Source organism: Xyrauchen texanus, chromosome 49 (genome assembly GCF_025860055.1).
Source record: "Xyrauchen texanus isolate HMW12.3.18 chromosome 49, RBS_HiC_50CHRs, whole genome shotgun sequence".
Taxonomy (NCBI): Eukaryota; Metazoa; Chordata; class Actinopteri; order Cypriniformes; family Catostomidae; genus Xyrauchen; species Xyrauchen texanus.
Window position 1 is genome coordinate 1,905,439 of NC_068324.1, and position 19,580 is coordinate 1,925,018.

Consider the following 19,580-nt stretch of genomic DNA (forward strand, 5'->3'; position numbering starts at 1 on the left):
ATTTCATTCACTAAAACATTTTTTAATTATACAAGAAAATATTTTCAGATATGGAATTTTTCAAGCATATCGCAAGAACTTTCACATTTAATCACATGCAGGTTATTGAATCTGGACCTAGATATCTATAATTCCGTTTTCACTAGTTAAAATGCTAATTCTTGAAGTAAACAATGGAGTTTCTAGATTATATTTTTTATATTAGTAATCAATTGTACTGCATCAAATTTGGTCTGATAACAAGACTTAATATTTTATGCCGTTTTGCTTCTCAATACATTTTTACATGTTTTAAGGATGTTATGAGTTTCTTGCAGTTTGATATCAAAATTTAGTAAAAATTAAAAATTTTGATCTCAGTAAAAGAAAATTCAACATGTTAGATTCGGCATTTCAGATGTCTGGAAATGGTTTTCAGACATGAATAAATGAAATAGCACTTAAAGATATTGTAACACAGGGGTTCTCAATAGGGCAGTACCGCCACCCAGTGGGCATTCAAAGAATGCCAAGGGGCCCTGAGAGCAATTTAGCAGAGACGGGGTTGGTATCAGCCCATCCATCCATCCATCCATCCATCTTCAACCGCTTATCTGAAGTTGGGTCACGGGGGCAGCAGCTCCAGCAGGGGGCCCTAAACTTCCGTATCCCGAGCCACATTAACCAGCTCTGACTGGGGGACCCCGGGGTGTTCCCAGGCCAGTGTGGAGATGTAATCTCTCCACCTAGTCCTGGGTCTTCCCCGAGGCCTCCTCCCAGCTGGTGCCTGAAACAACTCCCTAGGGAGGTGTACGAGTGGTGGTGGCGTAGTGGTCTAAGGCACATAACTGGTATTCAGAAGGTTGCTGGTTTGATCCCCACAGCTACCACCATTGTGTCCTTGAGTAAGACACTTAACTCCAGGTTGCTCCTGGGGGATTGTCCCTGTAATAAGTGCACTGTAAGTCACTTTGGATAAATGTAAATAAAGGAGAAGGAATGCCCACTCTCATTCAGATTTTTTCTTCAGAGCCAAGCGGTTGAACTATCCGCGAGCTGAATACTACTGCTGTTCCATTCACCTCTTAAGAAATACGGCACATTTCTCTGCGATTTCAGGGTACAAGGTTAACTTACAAAAAGTAACTTTCATTTGTCCTCTTAATATCCCAAATGAAAATAATGTCAAGAAAGAATGCCCCATTCCCTGGTCTGTATATGGTTTTAAATATCTTGGAATTCAAGTGACACCCGTTTTGGATAAACTATTTAAGGACAATTATAACCCTTTACTGGAGATTTGTAAAAAGAAACTTCAGACCTGGTCTGTCCTCCCACTATCTCTTATTGGGAAAATTAATGTTATTAAAATGAGTATACTCCCTAAGTTTATTTACGCTTTTAATATGTTACCATGTTATATTTCTTTTTCTTTTTTTAAGCTAATTAATAGATGTTTAACAAAGTTTATATGGAACAACAAGACTCCGTGAATTAAGTTGTCCACTTTAACAAAATTAGATCTAAAAGGGGGCTTAGGACTTCCAAATTTTCAGTGGTATTACTGGGCCTGCCAAATTAGAAATATCATAGGCTGGAAGCTGGAAAATAGTTCCCTGTGGGTAACTTTGGAATCATTAGTATGCTATTCATTGGAGATTACATCAACACTTTATGTTAATAACTTGAAGTTTCTGACGAGTGTAGAGGGGCTGCCCCCCTTACAAGCCACACTGAAAGCTTGGCAGGATTGTAATAGGTATTTGAGCACAAAAGGTCATATAAGTAAAAACTCTCCTATTGCATTTAACCCTGACTTTTTAGCACTTTTCCAAACTGATTTTCGAAACTGGTCACTTCATGGGCTGAAAACTTTTGCGCATATGTTTGATGAAGTCTCTAAGTCTGTTAAATCGTTTACTGCTATTTGTGTTGAATATCAAATTCCTAGAACAGATTTTTTTAAATATCTGCAGGTTCGTCCCATTATTACATCTCTACAGAAAAAGGGACAACTTAGATTAATATCCTACAGAGTTGGAAAAATTTATTATTTCTGCTACTTCGGTTAAGGGGAAGATTTCTCATTTGTATAAAATTCTGATTGAAAGCTCCCCAAATTCTTTTTCTTCTCTGAGAACAAATTGGGAATTAGAGCTTAAAAGGAAGTTCAGCGAAAAAGAATGGTTAACTTTGTGTATTAATTTGACCTTACCTTTGAGTGTGAACATTAAAGTTAAAGAAACTAATTATACATTTCTGTATAAATACTATATAACTCCAGTGAAGCTTAATACATTTAATGACACAAACTCTCCTATGTGTAGAAAATGTGGAATTGAATTAGGAACATTCATGCATTTATTTTGGTATTGTAAAGCTATTTTTTCTTTTTGGGAGAAGATTCATAAAGTAATTCAAGATATGTGTAATTGTACTTTTGAGCTATGCCCTATGTTATATTTATTGAATTATGATATTGAAAATAAGTTTCCCTTTACAAAAAATGTGTGTTTACAATGTTTTCTTATTTTGCAAAAAAATGCATACTTACTGCATGGATTTCCCAGTCAGGACCCACACTGGGTCAATGGCTGGATCAGATAATAGATTTGTTGCCCATTGAAGAAATTACAAGTAAACAGCATTCAAGACTGCAAGAGATCCAAACCACATGGTCCTTAGTATTAAATTATACAGAGACTATACAATTATCAACTTAAATGGAATAATGGATAATCCATAGACTGTGTAGATTCCTTTTTTTTTTTGTTGTTGTTGTTGTGTGTCTTGTCGATATACTTAGCGGTATTCTTCTTGGTGTTTTCTGTGATTGTGTTATGTGTAATGTGTTAAATAGTTAAATTGTGAATAAAAAAAAAAACAAAAAAAAAAAACAAAAGAAATACGGCACATTTCAAGCGGCTTTCTCTCCTTCTGCACGACGAAAGTCTTTTTAAAGATGCCTTTCAGTATTTGTGTGATTCCTGAATGCGGTTGTTATCTCTCCACCTCCGACGGTCACGGGCGCTTCCTCACGTGTCTGGCAGTGATCACACTGAGGCTGCGTTTGTGGGTGGTTCATGTTCTCAATGCGAAAATATGACCATGGCAACGTTTCGGTCGCAGCTTTCCTTCCGAAGCGAGAAAGCCACTCTAGCTGCCCTCCATGCTGCGCCATCTACCCACGGGTTTGAGGCCAGCCCGGCTGGTGCTGGAGGATTTGGAGAGTTAAATGGGCGAGGTTTCGATGGGTAATTTCCCGCAGACCTCCCATTCCCTAGCACGCTTGTTTGCTGTTGTCCGGTTCTGAAATGAGACCAGCCCGCCTCATAGCCAGCTTGACGTCTCTTTCAGAGCCTGCGAGCAGTATGAGTTTTCGATCGCTGCATTGGAGAGCGCACTGGCGATGTCGGATGCTGAGGACTCGACTGGGCTGCCACCTTCGGGTCTGCCCGCCCAGTCTGGGACTGACGCAGAGCGGACCGCCATGCTTTCCCAGGCCGACGCAATTATGAGGTTGGACTGGAACCCTCCACCCTCCCCTGAGCGCTTGCGGCTTGATGTTTGGTTCCTGGGTTCAGGGCGCGCTCACGGCCATTTCCCCGGATCCTTTCCTACCAGAGGTGCTCGACGAACTGACGACAGTATGTCTGATGGAGGGAACGAGACATTGTGTCCCTCATGCCACACCGCTGTACTAGCCGCTGAAATGGCCAGACCTTGTCTCGGTTCCTCAGCACAAAACCTGAATGAGATTGAGAGCTTTCATACCCGTATGTCCGGGGGAGTGGCATACAGATTCCACTCGCCAATTCTCATTGGCCTTTTCTCAAAATAATAGAGGTGTTCGGGGCTCTCAAGAGCGACCCCTCGTGTCACTACATCGACACAACGTCTCGTTCCCGCCATTAGGGAACCGAGGTTACGACAGTAACCAAGACATTTTCTCAATTTATATAAAAAAAAATTCTAGATGAAAAACGAGTAAACAGTCAGTTTATTGTTTAAGCATTGATGACAAAAACGACAAAAACATTTTTAAATATTCCGAAGGTACACGGACCATTTACATTTTAACTAGTGAAAAACCTCATTAATTACTTATATATACAAAATTTCACTAGTAGTGACTCCATTGTTGACACCAAGAATAAGCATTTTAACTAATGTACATTTGATTGGCTTAAATTATTATATAGATAATTATTGTTTACTGTTATTATTATTACTGTTATTAAACGTCAAAATGGCTTGCAATAGTGAAATTCTAAGGTGCCGTGTTTGAGAAATATTAACTTTCTCAAACTTAAAGCAGGTAAAGTTTTAATAGGAGAAAACCTCAATGGCTCCTAGTTATTAGGAGCAGTTTTCGTCTCTCATCTGTCATCAACACGTTGTCCTCAGCAGTTACGATTGAGTGAAAACACTGCCGGCTGCAATCGTTCGAGCAAAACCAAGTAAAGCTGTGTCTATAGTGACCAACCCAATGCATCAAAATAGCACCGTGTGCTTGTTTTTAACACCGTTTTATGTTGTCTGACTCAAAGTGGTGGCTCATTTTTACAAAGTCAACATTTCACAAAGAGATGCGGGCAGAATTACAGTCTCCATGGAGACTTTGAGTGATCTGGGATACACTCAAGGGGGAATTCAGAAAGAACGAATTGCTCGCTGATGACCTTGTTTATTTGCACACACTGTCTGCGTTGTTTTATAATGTAATGTTAATGAATTACTTTCACCACGATTGACAGACTTTCCAAGTTAAAGGGACAGTTCACCCAGAAATGAAAATTCTCTCATCATTTACTCACCCTCATGCCATCCCATCCCAGTGTGTGTAATTGTTCCTGGGAAATAACACTTGTGTGAAAAAAGGCACAACCTATAATCTTAGGGGCCGTTTACATGACAACGTTTTCAACTAAAACAGCGTTTTGGCTGTTCGTATAAACGCCAACGGCGTTTTTGGGCCTGAAAACGGACACTTTTGAAAACGGGTTTCAATTTGCACGTTTTTGAAATCGATGCCGTTATCGTCTCCGTGTAAACATACAAAAACGCGAATATGTGACAATGATGTCACGCCCACCAGTTGGAGTCCTTAAAAAGGTGGCGTGCTTTATATTCCAGGGTCACTTGTAGTAATAAAGCAACTTCATCGTCTGTCCAGACAAATTTGCTCGATGCTTTCGCCATCTTCATTGTTTGTATTTACCACTCTGTGGAAGAATGCTTATGTGAGCAGGCGCGTAGTGTTTCTTTACAAAGTGACATCGCCAACTACTGGCCTGGCGTGCATAATACAGCGTTTTTAGTTGTTTTCGAGGATCCGTGTGAACGGGGATTGCTTTGACAATGTTGTCGTTTGTACGCGAAACTTTCCAAAAACACAAAGGAAAAACATCTCAGTTTTTAGTACATCATTGACGTGTAAACATACCCTTAATTTACATATAAAGGAGGCGTGTTTGCACTGAAAAGAATAACAATGAGTGTTTACATGCATAGCAATACGTTGATAACTATCAGCTTATTCTCAAAATGTCAAAATGTAAACTTACGCACAATGAAGTCAGTAAGAATATCAGTAACGGTGTTTTTATGTAAGATAAATCACAGTTTACGCAGATATCACACAGTTAAACTGGACTGTGGCGGTTAATAATATGCAGGTTTGAGTGGAGAAATAAGGAACGCAAAAGTGGCGCAACTGTTTTGTGAATTCACCCCTATCTTGTTTTAAGGATGTTTTGATATTTTTATTGGAAATCACTAAATATAAAAATTATGTTTTGCAGCATGTCACTGACTGTGTGCAATTTCCTACTTTTATTTGTGGTGCTGTTGAGAAAGTGGCGCGCAATGGACGTCTGTATCAATGTGTGTGTGGTCCAAGCGGGCATGAAGTGTGAATTACTCTTGTACAGTATGGGCCTTAGACGTCAATGACATGGTACCAGCCTCAGATGGCACTGCCACAGTCGTCACTAACCATCTGATGCATAATGCACACAAAACTGGAAAACACTGTCTTTTTGCGCTAATCTATTTGGTTGGTTTGGTGCCCAGGGGCGGAGTCAGGAGTTTTTCAAAGGGGTGACCAGGTAGGGGCAAGCTACCAAGCTACCTGGGGGGGGGTTGGGGACCTTGGTGTGTGCATATGTTAAGTTTGTGCATTTGTACAGAGATGATCGCGAGTGGGGTGGCCAATGGGGTGGCCAGGTTTCGGTCCACGGCCACTCCTGGCCACCCCCTAGCTCCGCCACTGTTGGTTCCCACGAGTATGGTGCATTGGCTTTTTATGTCTGTCTGCCTGGAAACAAAGTTGTGTTTACAAGGTACAGAGATGATACAACAAGCACTTTTAACGATGAAATTATAGAAGGATTTGACAGTTTGCCAGGTTAGTGACATTTTGAGGCACTTAATAGCATGCAAACTAGATATCCAAGAGCGGAACTGTCCGGTTGGCTGCTTTGTTGCTATTAAAATACTTATTTTATGTGGGACAATTTTGGACACATGTAACAAACTGTGATTGGTGGCTTTATCGTGTCAGTCAGATGACTCTTCCAGTCTAAGTGGGTGGTTCTTGGCCAGAATAAGCATCAATTTGGTCCAGGCTTTTTGCCGTTTAGTCCAAGGCCTGTCTAAACACGAGACTAGCAAATGACGTATTGATATCAGAATTGCAAGCTTGGAAAAGCCCAGAACTGTGGTGACTCTCTTGACTACCACGAGCATGGGGAATGTACCGACATCCGCAGGCGCAAATGGTGGAAAATCAAACGCTGCGGCATCTTCACTTGAGCAGCTCTCAGTTTGGCTACACCTCAGGTTGGATTAAAAAAAGCGGGATAAAAATTCCACTCGGTTGAAACATCTGGTAGGGATATGCACCTGTGGTTGGGGCTCCATCCAAGTGATGCAATATTTTAACGCAGGGAAGTTAACGTTACAGTGGAGGTGACTGTAGAGACAGGCCGTCTGTGATCAGGTATGTGATGTTGGCTATGGCTACTGTCCTTCACACAGACCAGAGGAATTTTAGTCAAGCGTGTGAGAAATGTAGACGCAATGGAGGGATGAGGCATTGCTTTGCATCAACCGCTAGCTCAGTAGCATATAGCTTTCCAACCAGTGTTTGGGAAGCTACTGTGAAACTCTAGTTTTTCATTCTACAAGCAACTCATAATCTTAAAAAAGTAATTAAATGGTTTAAGAATTGAGTTTTGTGGATTTTAGTCTGTTAGCTTTGGTGCCATCTACAGGGTGGCCTAAAAAAACGAGGCATAACTCAGAAATGCATTAAGGTGTTTGCATGATTTTTGGCGGACTTCTACAACTTTTTGTATTAAAAATAACATCACTGTGACGTCATCGTGAGCAAAAACTTGCTACAAATAAATAAATAAGTAAATTGTTTGTCCCCAAAAAAATCCACATGGTGAAAGAGAAGCAGCTAAGTTTGCTGCCATTGAAAACTTTGAAAAGCGAAACGATTTACTTATTTATTTATTTGTAGCAAGTTGTTGCTCACGATGACGTCACAGTGGTGTCATTTTGTTGTTTACAAAAAGTCGTACAGGTAAGCCAAAAATCATGCAAATGCTTTTATGGAGGGGGGGTTCCAATTTTTCACCCAATTTGGAATGCCCAATTCCCAATGCACTTTTTAAGTCCACGTGGTGGCGTAGTGGCGCGGAGGACGAATCCCAGCTGCCTCCATGTCTGTCAACCCGTGCATCTTATCATGTAGCTTGTTGAGCCATGGAGACATAGCATGTGCAGAGGCTTCACGCCATCCACCATGGCATCTACGCTATCCACCACGGCATCCACGCTCAACTCACCAAGCGCCCCACTGAGAACGAACCACATTATAATGACCACAAGGAGGTTACCCCATGTGACTCTACCCTACCTAGCAACCGGTCCAATTTGGTTGCTTAGGAGACCTGGCCAGAGTCACTCAGCTAACTAGTGAACCCCAAGGGTAGTAGCTAGTGTCTTTACCACTGAGTAGAGTGGGTTGTCCACTAATCGCGTCCACTAGTGGTGGTGGCGTAGTGTGCTAAGGCACATAACAGTTAATCAGAAGGTCGCTGGTTCGATCCCCACAGCCACCACCATTGTGTCCTTGAGCAAGACACTTAACTCCAGGTTGCTCGGGGGATTGTCCCTGTAATAAGTGCACTGTAAGTCACTTTAGATAAAAGTGTCTCCCTAATGCATAAATGTAAATGTAATCGCAGGGTTGGCGGTTCGATTCCCGGCCCACACGACTCCACATACCGAAGTGTCCTTGGACAAGACTCTGAACCCCAAGTTGCTCCCAATGGCAGGCTAGCGCCTTGCATGGCAGTTCTGCCACCATTGGTGTGTGAATGGGTGAATGGGACACAGTGTAAATTGTTTTGAATCCCACTAAGGTTAAAAAGGCGCTATATAAGTGCAGACCATTTACCATTACTGAGCTACCCAGGCCCCTACTTTTATGCATTTTTAAGTTATGAGCAATCAACCAAAGTGGCCTCTTTTTTTCCTTTGGGCCACCCTGTAATTAATAGCATACTCTTACCTAACCTTGAGCAAAAATGCATTTACAGTCCATAGTCTTGCTTTTCCAGGCAACAAAATTGACCAAAAATATTGATGGCTTACCTTGAACTCACTCGTATTCACATTTTTATACAATACAAATATCTAAATTAAAAAATCTCCCTACTACCACCTACCTCTAACTAGCAATTTGAAGTAGCAAATCATAGCACACGGCTATGATATAAGCTAAAGGCTAATGGTTATTGGATATTAAAATAAGGGACAAGTCCTTGAATATGTCCTGCCCAACATTCGGTTTTAACAGAAAAAACATGTTACCCATGAAAGGAAACTGCACCCATCAAGCGATTTTATTGAGTGTTTAAAGTAATTAAATTACAGTCAAGCTACTCTTTCAAAAGGTAGCAAGCTACACTACAAGTTAAGAAAAGTAGCTAAGTAATCATCTGGCAAAAAAAACCAAACAATAAAACTATTTGAAATTGTAGTGATGAACAGCAGCATTAAAATAAATATTTAGCCACAAAAAGACGTAAAATTCTCAGCAGAGACTCGAATGAATTGTTTTTACCTTATGTTGAAGAGAACAGAAGACGAACTGCCACTTAGTCAGGTTAAGGTTAGTCTTCAACTATTTTACTCGCAACTGAGTTCTACTTATGCTTGAGGAAGGTGTCTTTGGAGTGCTCTTTATCTTATCTGAGAGGACAGAATAGCAGGATAATGTTTAGCGCACCACACGTTGAAGCCAAGAAGAGTACAGTCTAAAACATTGGCCTCTCGATAGCAACACATCACAGAATGATTCAAAATTAGCCATACGATGAGCAGGACCAAACCCACAAAGACTCCTCTGCCTGTCAGCTGAGGGATTAGCACTGAAAATTGAACCGTTTCTTTTCTCCTGAGGTGGTCTACGGACCCCACAGATACTTTTCACTCACCGACAGAGCTCGGCGAGGGATCCCGGTCATGCATCATGACTGATTCATCATCTAGTGTGGCGTATTTAAGGGCAGCGACTGCAAGGAGGCGAGAGGACCTAGGAACTTCTTTGATGCCAGGAGTTGTTCAAGAGAAATATTTTCTTTAATTAATCGTCAACATGAAATGGCATTCACAACCCATTTTACTTCCATAATGTTATATACTTCCAAGTAAAACGATACTCAACGTGTGTTGCGAAAGGAGGTACTTAATGTGACCCAATTGGAATTTATTGCATTGTGAAAAGTGGGCGTTCCATTCCAAAATGGAATCCAAACAATGGCTAAATTGAACTTTATTCAATGGTCTGGATGGACTTGGCGACGCCAATGGAAAGGGAAGTCATTTGAGAGGCGGAGCAAGTTTCTGATGAAAGATTATGAAAACAAACCATGGCTTATTAGCTATTTGGCTATTGCTAAACTATAACTTGCTCTGTCTCCAAAGCAACTTTCTTTTTCGTCTGATGTCACAAATACCTCTTAATTTCAACCGCTCCCCTCCACCCACCCAGCTACATTCTGGTACACAGCGGACACCTTTCACAATCCCATCAATTTACAATGGATAAAATCAACCATTTCCACTCTAAATGTATTCTCATTGAATATCCTATTTTACTAATAATTGGGGAGGCTGTGGCACAGGTGGTAGAGCGAGTCAGCTGCTAATCACAGGGTTGGCGGTTTGATTCCCGTCCCACATGACTCCACATGCCGAAGTGTCCTTGGGCAAGACACTGAACCCCAAGTTGCTCCCAATGGCAGGATAGCACCTTACATAGCAGCTCTGCCACCATTGGTGTATGAGTGTGTGTGTGTGTGTGTGTGTGAATGGGTGATTGGGACACAGTGTAAAGCGCTTTGGTAACCTCTAAGATTATAAAAGCGCTATATAAGTGCAGACCATTTTTACCATTACCCTGGTGGTGCAGAAACAGTCTGAAATGTGATTTTTGATCTTTGTGAGTTTAAAAGTCAATCATTCCAGTATCACAAATCTATATTTGTCAATGTATTGCCTGAAGAAACGTGATGTTCTCAGCAAAATTCCCAAAATGTGGGAATTTCTTACTAGATGTACTCCACTTTAACTCTCTGCTATAAAGAATCCAAGCACTCAATTGTAAAACATGACAGTGTGTTTCAGATTTCAATAGAGTTCCCACTAAAACAAACATTCCACTTCTATCGGAGTTGTTGACCTCAATGATTCATTGCTAATTGAGCTTGAAACACCGAACCGCATACGAGGCCTTTCAAAGAGCACAAGTATAAGTTCTCTTTTTAGTTGTTAAGGGCTTTTTGGATAACGCAACCATGCTTCCCAACAAACAAGTGGCCAGGCTTTTTGTATCCTTGTGTGGTACCACTTTGGGGGTATTTGTACCAGACATCCATAGAGCAGATAAACTTTGGCATTTTCACCATGTGGGCTGATTGCATCGCCCTTTCCTGCGTAACCCATAAGCTAGCATGTTATTATCCAATACTGTGGTCCTGAAACTCATTCTGTGCTTTTGTAACTAGTGTTAAACCTGCCTATTTGGGATGCTGTCATACATCTGCTCTCAAATCTGGGGTGACCGACAAACCCGAAATTGCACTGTTTACATGTAAACCTTCAATATCGCAACCCACATTGCCATTTAGCATGACAAATGGTTGCTGACATCGACTCGAATTTGTTTTGTGGCAAGTGTGTACGCTGTTAGCATGCACTTATCTCAAGCTATTTTCTTCTCTTTGCTCTTTCATGGCATTTTGAAATTAGCGTGGGAACATTTCGCGCATCTTAGTGGTTTGGAAGACCACAAACACTTTCAAAAACGTTGGTCTTTTCTTTGAGTGATTTGTGGTAATGATCATGCAGTATTATGGTAGCATGTGTGTTGATATCTCGCTAGCTGTTTTTGAATGAAAGAATGCGTCTTATGTCTCAAAACTATACACCAACAGCAAAGCCAAGAGCACGTGCTATGAGATAACATAAAACATTCTCTTTCATTTTTTGGACCTTAGGCATTTTGAATGGTCAGGACTGCTAAAATCAGCATCCACCATTTTCAGTTCTGGTCCCAGAATTTGACCTTTTTTCCAAGGTCCGGCTGTTATGTGGTGTTATTGCTGGCCGAAGACATGTTTGCAGAGGTTTTAGAGTTTGCTTGTATTTATCTTTCAGTCGTTGACCAGCCAATGGTTTGCAAAGATTACAGTGATGTGGTCCACCTCAGTGATCAACATCAAGTGGCATTTGACCATCTGTTGAAGTTCTAGAGCTAAGACAGTCAGTTTCCACGACAAAGCTTTCTTTGACTGAATATCAAGTGTTGAGTGTATCATGTTGGTCCATGGCGCTGTTATATACTGCACAGACATTTGACCACATAAATGTCATTTAAGGGCAGTATATATGCAAGATACTCATTATGTTACACAAGTTACACCATTAAATAAGTTAAATGGTGAAAAACGTTAAACGTTTTGCTCTATAATATAAATTACGCACATGAATTAATGAGCGTAATTAATGTGTCTTTTAAAAAATGCATTTTGCTAACTGTGACCGGGTCATGATTTTACACACCCAGCCCCTTATCAGGCTAATCAAGCCTCCGAGTGGGATTAAGGCTGACTGCGGAAGGTGGTGCGACAGAGAGAGAACGTTTACGGGCAGCTGTCCATCCTATGTGTGTGTTTGTGTCTTTTAGTTTATTTCTTCATTAAACTCTTATTTCTATTGTCAAGCCGGTTCTCGCCTCTTCCTTTCACTTATACCCATTTACACTGGTGCCGAGCACCCGGGAAGGAGGAGGGATACGCTGTAGTGGAGTTCTCGCCGCTACCATCCACCCCAACGGAGCAGCCGCGGCTGTCTGCCTGGAAGCGGAGGAGCAGCCGCCGACTGCGAGGGGAGAAGGGGCTCCTAACCGACCTCCTGGAGTGGTCAGGGCCGCTGCCAGGGGCGGAGGAGACACCTACCAGCCGCTGAAACGCAGTGGGGTCTGAGACCGCCGACCCCGAGCGGGGAGGGGCTCCTAACCGACCGCCTGAAGCAGGAGAACCGCTGCCAGGGGCGGGGGAGACCCCTTCTGTTCCCTGAGAACGCGGCGGGGCGTTCCTTCCACCAGGGGCCGGAGGACTTGTGATTTTTGTTTTGATGGCCAAACTTGAAATTTAAAGTCTTAGGACACCTCCACAGTAAGCATTTATTTCACTACATATACACCTCTCGTCAAAACTAGCGCGGCATTTTCATCAACGATAATTGAGGATTACAAAACCATAACTGTATACTTTTGAAATGTATAATGTTAGGAAACTAAACTGTGGCCTAGCATGTAATGTGTAAGAACATAAAGGCATCAATCCTCCCCTTTATCCATAGAAAATACTCACAACCCAGCTGACGATGACGACAAAATATAATTTGTGCGTGACTAACAGCATTCATTTACCCTTCATTAGGCCTACCATAGACAGTGAAGTTCACAATGCTAATACGCTAACATGCTAACATACACTTCTCTGCCACTTCAGCTAGCCTCTCAAAGCCGAAAAATAACATTTTGAAAATTGTTTACACACCATTAGGTTGTTTCCGAACTTATTTTGCCCATTTAAATAATGCAAATGGTGACTTACATTTCCAAGCTTCAAAACTGACAAAAAGGATCACATAAATAGTCTGTGCCACTCAAGTGCTATATTCGAAGACCTCTGAAGCCACACGATAGTTTTATCTGAGGATTACGCCAAAAAAGTTCTATGTTCTATGCTGTATCTCTCAAACCTTTTTGAATTCAAAAAATGGTTCTATGACATCATAAATGACAAGCATGGCTGATTAGCAGCATGACTCAGTTTGCCCCTGCTGGTAGATGCTGTAACTACACCACTGTGGGGTAAAAGACATCTTTATCCATAGGATGGCATTTCAAAAAGAGTTTCAAAAAGTTTTGTGTGTGTGTGTGTGTGCGTCTGTACTATCCCTTTAAAGACTTTTGTATGCGTGTGTTCGGATTTGAGTGCTTAATGTCACCAATTCTCTGGCAAGAGATTCAGTGCTGACAGCCTCCATAAACACAGTATTTTCATTCCCTTCTAATCATTTGTTCACTTTAAGGTGATTTTCCAGCATTCTTTGCTCATAATGGTCGAAGCGGGTGTGGTCGACCAGGCTTGTAATGTATGTCTCGTGTCCTTTGAGGAACTCAGTTTTTCTTTGTTTCTGTAACAATGAGTGTGGATGCGACATCCATCACCGCATTTGTACCGCTCCTTTGAGTCCCTCCATAATGGCCATGAATTATTGTTATTTTTGTAAACCGTGAGCAAGTCAGTATATCACCAATTATAGGAACTTTATAATCCAGACATAGTTACGACAATGTTTTGTCTCTGTAAATGATAAAAGGTTCATAATTTTAAACTTCAGAGACTGCTTTCAACTAATTAAGGATAAAAACATACTTTATGTAATCATGCAAACGCAGATGGGAAAGTTTGGCCAATTCAGGGCCAAATCAAGAATCTCTAATGTCAGGATGCAAAAAACTAATAAAAGAAATGTGATTTTTGTCATTCATACTTTAAAAATAATAAATAAATAAATAATAATAATAATAATTGGAAACTTCTTTACTACTATAGTCATCTCATTTCTGAATTAAGAATATTCGCAATTCCCAAAAAGATTGATTTTTGGGAATCATTTATATCTAGATACCTTCTTCTGGACTTTAGTCCTAGTCCAGCCCAAGATCTGTCCCATATGAGGTTTTGGGTCACGTTTACCTGTGTTGCAAACTTTTGTTTTTGTTTTTCTGATTGTGTTTTTGTCGTCTTACAGGTGTGGTGAGACAGGTGAAGCCGTTGGTCGGTCCTTTGAGCACCATACTGAAGTTGGCATTGAACTACGTCACAAACGGGGTCGTTTCTCACCGGAACATCATCAACGTTCACATCTATGTGTCTGAATTCTGGTTTTAAAAATGTCCCCATCAGACTTTCTGTTTTAATATTTTAGGTGTCCATTTATGAAAGTATCAATTCACCTTGGAGTCCCCCAAAACATGTTCTAGCAATGTTCTGAATGATTGCAAAAGAAAGAAAATGTAAATCCTGTACAGCCTGACAAACAGATACAATTCATACCAATTTAGACAAACTAATTGAAACATAAAGGAATAATGCACACACAAATTCAAATTTAGCTTATATTTACATTTATGCATTTGGCAGACGCTTTTCTCCAAAGCGAATTACAGTGCACTTATTACAGGGACAATCCCCCCGGAGCAACCTGGAGTTAAGTGTCTTACTCAAGGACACAATGGTGGTGGCTGTGCGGATCGAACCAGCAACCTTCTGATTACCAGTTATGTGCTTTAGCCCACTACGCCACCACCACTTACCCACATATTGTTCCAAACCCATGACCTATACAGTACATGTAACTATATTTCATTTATGCATTTGGAAGACACATTTATCGAAAGCAATGCATTCAAGGTATATATATATATATTAATCAGGTTGTAGACAATATATATATATATATATATACACACAATGGCAGCCAAAAGTTTGGAATAATGTACAGATTTTGCTGTTTCGGATGGAAATTGGTAAATTAATTCACCAAAGTGGCATTCAACTGATCACAAAGTATAGTCAGGACATTACTGATGTAAAACAGCACCATCACTGTTTGAAAAAGTAACCTTATCCTTGAGTAATCGTGCTAAATTGATCATTTGATACTAGAAAATCACTTGCCATTATATCAAACACAGTTGAAAGATATTTGGTTCATTAAATGAAGCTTAACGTTGTCTTTGTGTTTGTTTTTGAGTTGCCACAGTATGCAATAGACTGGCATGTCTTAAGGTCAATATTAGCTCAAAAATGGCAAAGAAATAAACAGATTTCTGTAGAAACTCATCAGTCAATCATTGGTTTGAGGAATGAAGGTGATACAATGCTTGAAATTGCCAAAAAACTGCAGATTTCATCCAAAGGTGTAACTACAGTCTTCAAAGACAAAGCACAACTGTCTCTAACAAGGACAGAAAGAGATGTGTAAGACCAGATGTGCAACTAAACAAGAGGATAAGTACATCAGAGTCTCTAGTTTGAGAAATAGACGCTTCACATGTCCTCCGCTGACAGCTTCATTGAATTCTACCCGCTCAACCCCAGTTTCATGTTCAACATTAAAGAGAAGACTCAGGAGGACTTATGGGAAGAATTGCAAAGAAAAAGACACTTTTGAAACCGAAAAACAAAAAGAAAAGTTTAGAGTGGGCAAAGAAACACAGACATTGGACAACAGATAATTGGAAAAGAGTGTTACGGATCTTCACCCCATTGAGCTTTTCTGGGATCAGCTGGATCAGGGGTCGGGAACGTTTTTCACTAAGGAGACACATTTAAAATTTTTGGTTGATGCATTTTTTTCAAAAGAGCCAAAAATAATTGACAATTTTCTAAAACAAAGTTTTTCAATAAAATACGATGTTTATTATGCCCATAGACTACTCAAAAACAAACAAATATGCAAACATTAATAGGTAACATGTTGCAATATGGATTTGAGTACACGTGTTTGTGCGGGTCTCCATGAAATTACTTATTTTACAATTGTTCATTAAATGCAAACTGCAAAAATACAAACTCACAGCACCTCACGAGATGATCGGAGATCATGTGCAGCATTCTCATAGACGACATTATTCTCGCAAACAGTTTTCAGTCGAATGAAACAGCGAATCAGACACGAGCATTGACGACTTTTCTTTTGTCTGTTCTTAAAAATATAATAAAGAGCGTTTCTTCAAGCACGTGTCTTTTTGACTAACAGCATTTCTTGTCATGTGTCACTCCGAGACGTCTTACAGTTTTCCCGCCCGTTGCAGTTGTGAGTAAAATTACTCACGCATAAAATACCTGCATTTGAATGAGGAGCTCGCGAACTGGATTGAGGCTTGTCGCATTTTGAGGGTGGCGGGTGCATTTCACACCCTGGGCGCACATAAAAAAATAACAAAAACCTTCGTAAAATCACAGCATTTGTAAAAAAACAGCTAAGATTAGTAGTTATTGGGTAATGAGGTTCAGAACTCTATGCGCTTTCATTGCACTCGTGAACAGCAGAACGTAATGTGCACACATATCAAATCAGACGTGCATCGGCGGCTTTTCTTTCATCTGTTCTTCAAAATATAATCACACATATTTCATCATATGCGCGTCTTTGTGTCTAATTTCTTGTCATGTCACTCCGAGAAGTCTTAAAGGTGGCCTTCCACAGTGGTGGTACATCAGCAAAATACTCTGCATGAAAAATCGAACAAACCTTGTTCACCAGGAGTAGGCTGTACTACAAATTTGGGAGAAAGGAAATCAAAACAGCGTCATTGACTTCAGGCTTTGCAATCGGTGCGATTGCAAAGCCTGAAGTCAATGACGCTGTTTTGATTTCACACTTTCTGTTGGAAAATGATCTCTAGAAAGTTTTAAACGATCATGTGTTGGTGACTGGTGAGACACCTGGCGAGCCACTTGTAGCTTACAAGACCCCTGAGCTAGAATGTAAGGTGCCCGACAAGACAGACACATCTATGGCAAGTGCTACAGGAAGCGTGGGGTCAAAGGTCACCTCAGTGTCTGGACAAACCGACAGCTTGAATAACAAGGATCTGCAAAGCGGTCATTGCTGCACATGGAGGATTTATTGATGAAAAACTCTTTGAAGTAGTTACAGAAGTTCTGAACATGTTTTTCAAATTGTAATAGTAATTTATCACGTTATTAATGTCCTGATTATACATTGTGATCAGTTGAATGCAACTTTAGTAACTTTTAGCTGCCCATGTGTGTGTGTGTGTGTGTGTATATATATATATATATATTGGGTTCACCGATAATTGATTTTTGGAACTATTAGTTATCAAAAAAAAATATTCTGATAGTTGCTGATTTCAAATGTATTCTTTATTTTTATTCCTTATCAATAAATCTGATCTGGTGATATTTATACATACAAAACTCTTCATCTTGGGAAAATATAGGCTTTAAAAAGCTGCATTTGGTAAATACATATTGAGCACCATAACAGACCCAAGTCTCTATCATTTCAAAATAAGAGTCCCTGGTGTGTTTCCGGCTTGTTTATAGTCAAAAGTCCTGCGTAATGCACCATATCTGCTTTTGTAATTGTATACATTTTTCTAGAAATCGATTTTAAAACACTATTGGCCGATTAATTGGTTATATGCCATTTCCAACATCTTAGGTATTGGTAAAATCAACTATTGTTCGACCTTTATCAGGTGGTGTGTTCACTAGGAATTGGACCCATGACCCTAGCATTGGTAGCACAATGCTTTACCAGTTGAATTACATGAAACCGCATAAGCATATAAATGGACAACTAAAATGAATGATTTCCATCTTTTAACCAACCACACAAGTTTTACAAGAGGAACATCACAATAGGATATTCAAGAATGTTGCATGCTGGGACTGATGCCCTGCTTTAGACGCCACCCTGTTTAAATCGGCGGGAAGACACAATTTGCTGCTCTAATGCTTTTTATTATAGAATGAAAAAGCATGTTATTTTTTTCTTATTTGCTACTGGTTTCCTCTTTAGCTGCTTTTAAGAGTTGGACTGAAGGCGTTTCTATGAATCGATGTGAGCTCATCTTTTATAGAGCTGAAGAAATGAATGTTTGGTTGATGAATCGACACTGATTGTATGCTTGTACACACTCCGCATTCCATAATGTATTGTATGCATCACAGACTGTGTCATTAAATTTTTTTTTTTAGATTTCTACTCCTAATTTTTTGACTTATAGGGAATGAGGTTTGGGGCGTCACAGAATACTTGGAACGGATGTTCACATTGGACGCATTCTCATGTTTCGTCTGCACGGTTTAATTGTTGGTCTATGTAACAATGCCCTAGAATGTCCTTCATTGGCGATGTGTTTTTAAGATGCTGTCTCATGTTTAAACTGTGAATTCGGCAACAATATAGGTTGAAAGTTTTACTGCTAAAATCAGTGTAATCACTGCCCCCAGTGGCTGAAGCTGGAAGTGTTGTTGAACGCATGGCTACGCATGAGCTCCAATTTCCTAGGTTAAATGTCCACAGGGTGGCGCCAAAAACAAGTATTTTTGTTGTAAATGGTGTAATACAGTCAACATGAATGCATATTTTATTAAGTGCACATCCTAACCCAAACTCTAACCCTAAACATAACCGTCAGTGGCATAAACATTTAATTTTACTGCAAAAATGCAATCTTCGAGGTGCGCTCACTATTGTTTATGTAAACAATCACTTCCTGGTTCCCACTGGACTAGAACCTGTGAAGTTTACATTTCTGTTGTGGATCAAAATGCACAGTTTTACATATGCCAAATGTCTAGTAACATAAAATGTGATAGTAGTCATGTATTCATTGAATTAATGATATTGTTCATATATTCAAAATATTAGCAAGGCAATGTGTAAACTTAAAGTATAATGATTACATTGCAAGAACGTGATTCATGTATAGTATATGTAGTCCAACCTAAACTGAAGCAATATTATCTAAATAGTCCTGAAAATGTTCTCTCAACTTAATTGTACATTTAGTTATCATCTTAAAACATTTAATGCATATGCAATTTCAGAGCAAATACATAAATATAACTGAGATATAATAAGATACTCTATATCATTCCAGCAACATCGCCCAATAAGTAATTAGTCATTTATCCTGGAATAACTTTTTAAATAACCTTCCCATCCCTGGGTAAAACCTCCACAAAACTTCCCGTATAGAATTAGCTGGTAAAAATGAGTAATTCAATTATTTCACAAGCTTATAATTTGACCATAATTTGCTCGGGTTGTTTCAAATCATTAGTAAATCAAACTTTCCATGTAACTTGGCTCGGTCATCTGTACAAATGAAAGACCATTGGTTTTTGCATATTGGTCGATTTAAAAGCAAAACGCATGCCAGCACAAGCCAATCATTC

General features: G+C 39.9%; 1 protein-coding gene across 2 annotated transcripts in view; it reads left to right on the plus strand.

The window, feature by feature from the left end:
* LOC127640373 (fibulin-1-like) overlaps positions 1–19,033 on the plus strand; it is a 57,742-nt gene extending 38,709 nt beyond the window's left edge. For both annotated transcript variants that reach the window (XM_052122887.1, XM_052122888.1), the window contains exon 17: positions 14,389–19,033. In XM_052122887.1, coding sequence (XP_051978847.1) covers positions 14,389–14,528 — 140 coding nt within the window. In that variant the 3' untranslated portion in view covers positions 14,529–19,033. The remainder of the gene's footprint in view (positions 1–14,388) is intronic.
* The last annotated feature ends 547 nt before the right edge of the window (positions 19,034–19,580 follow it).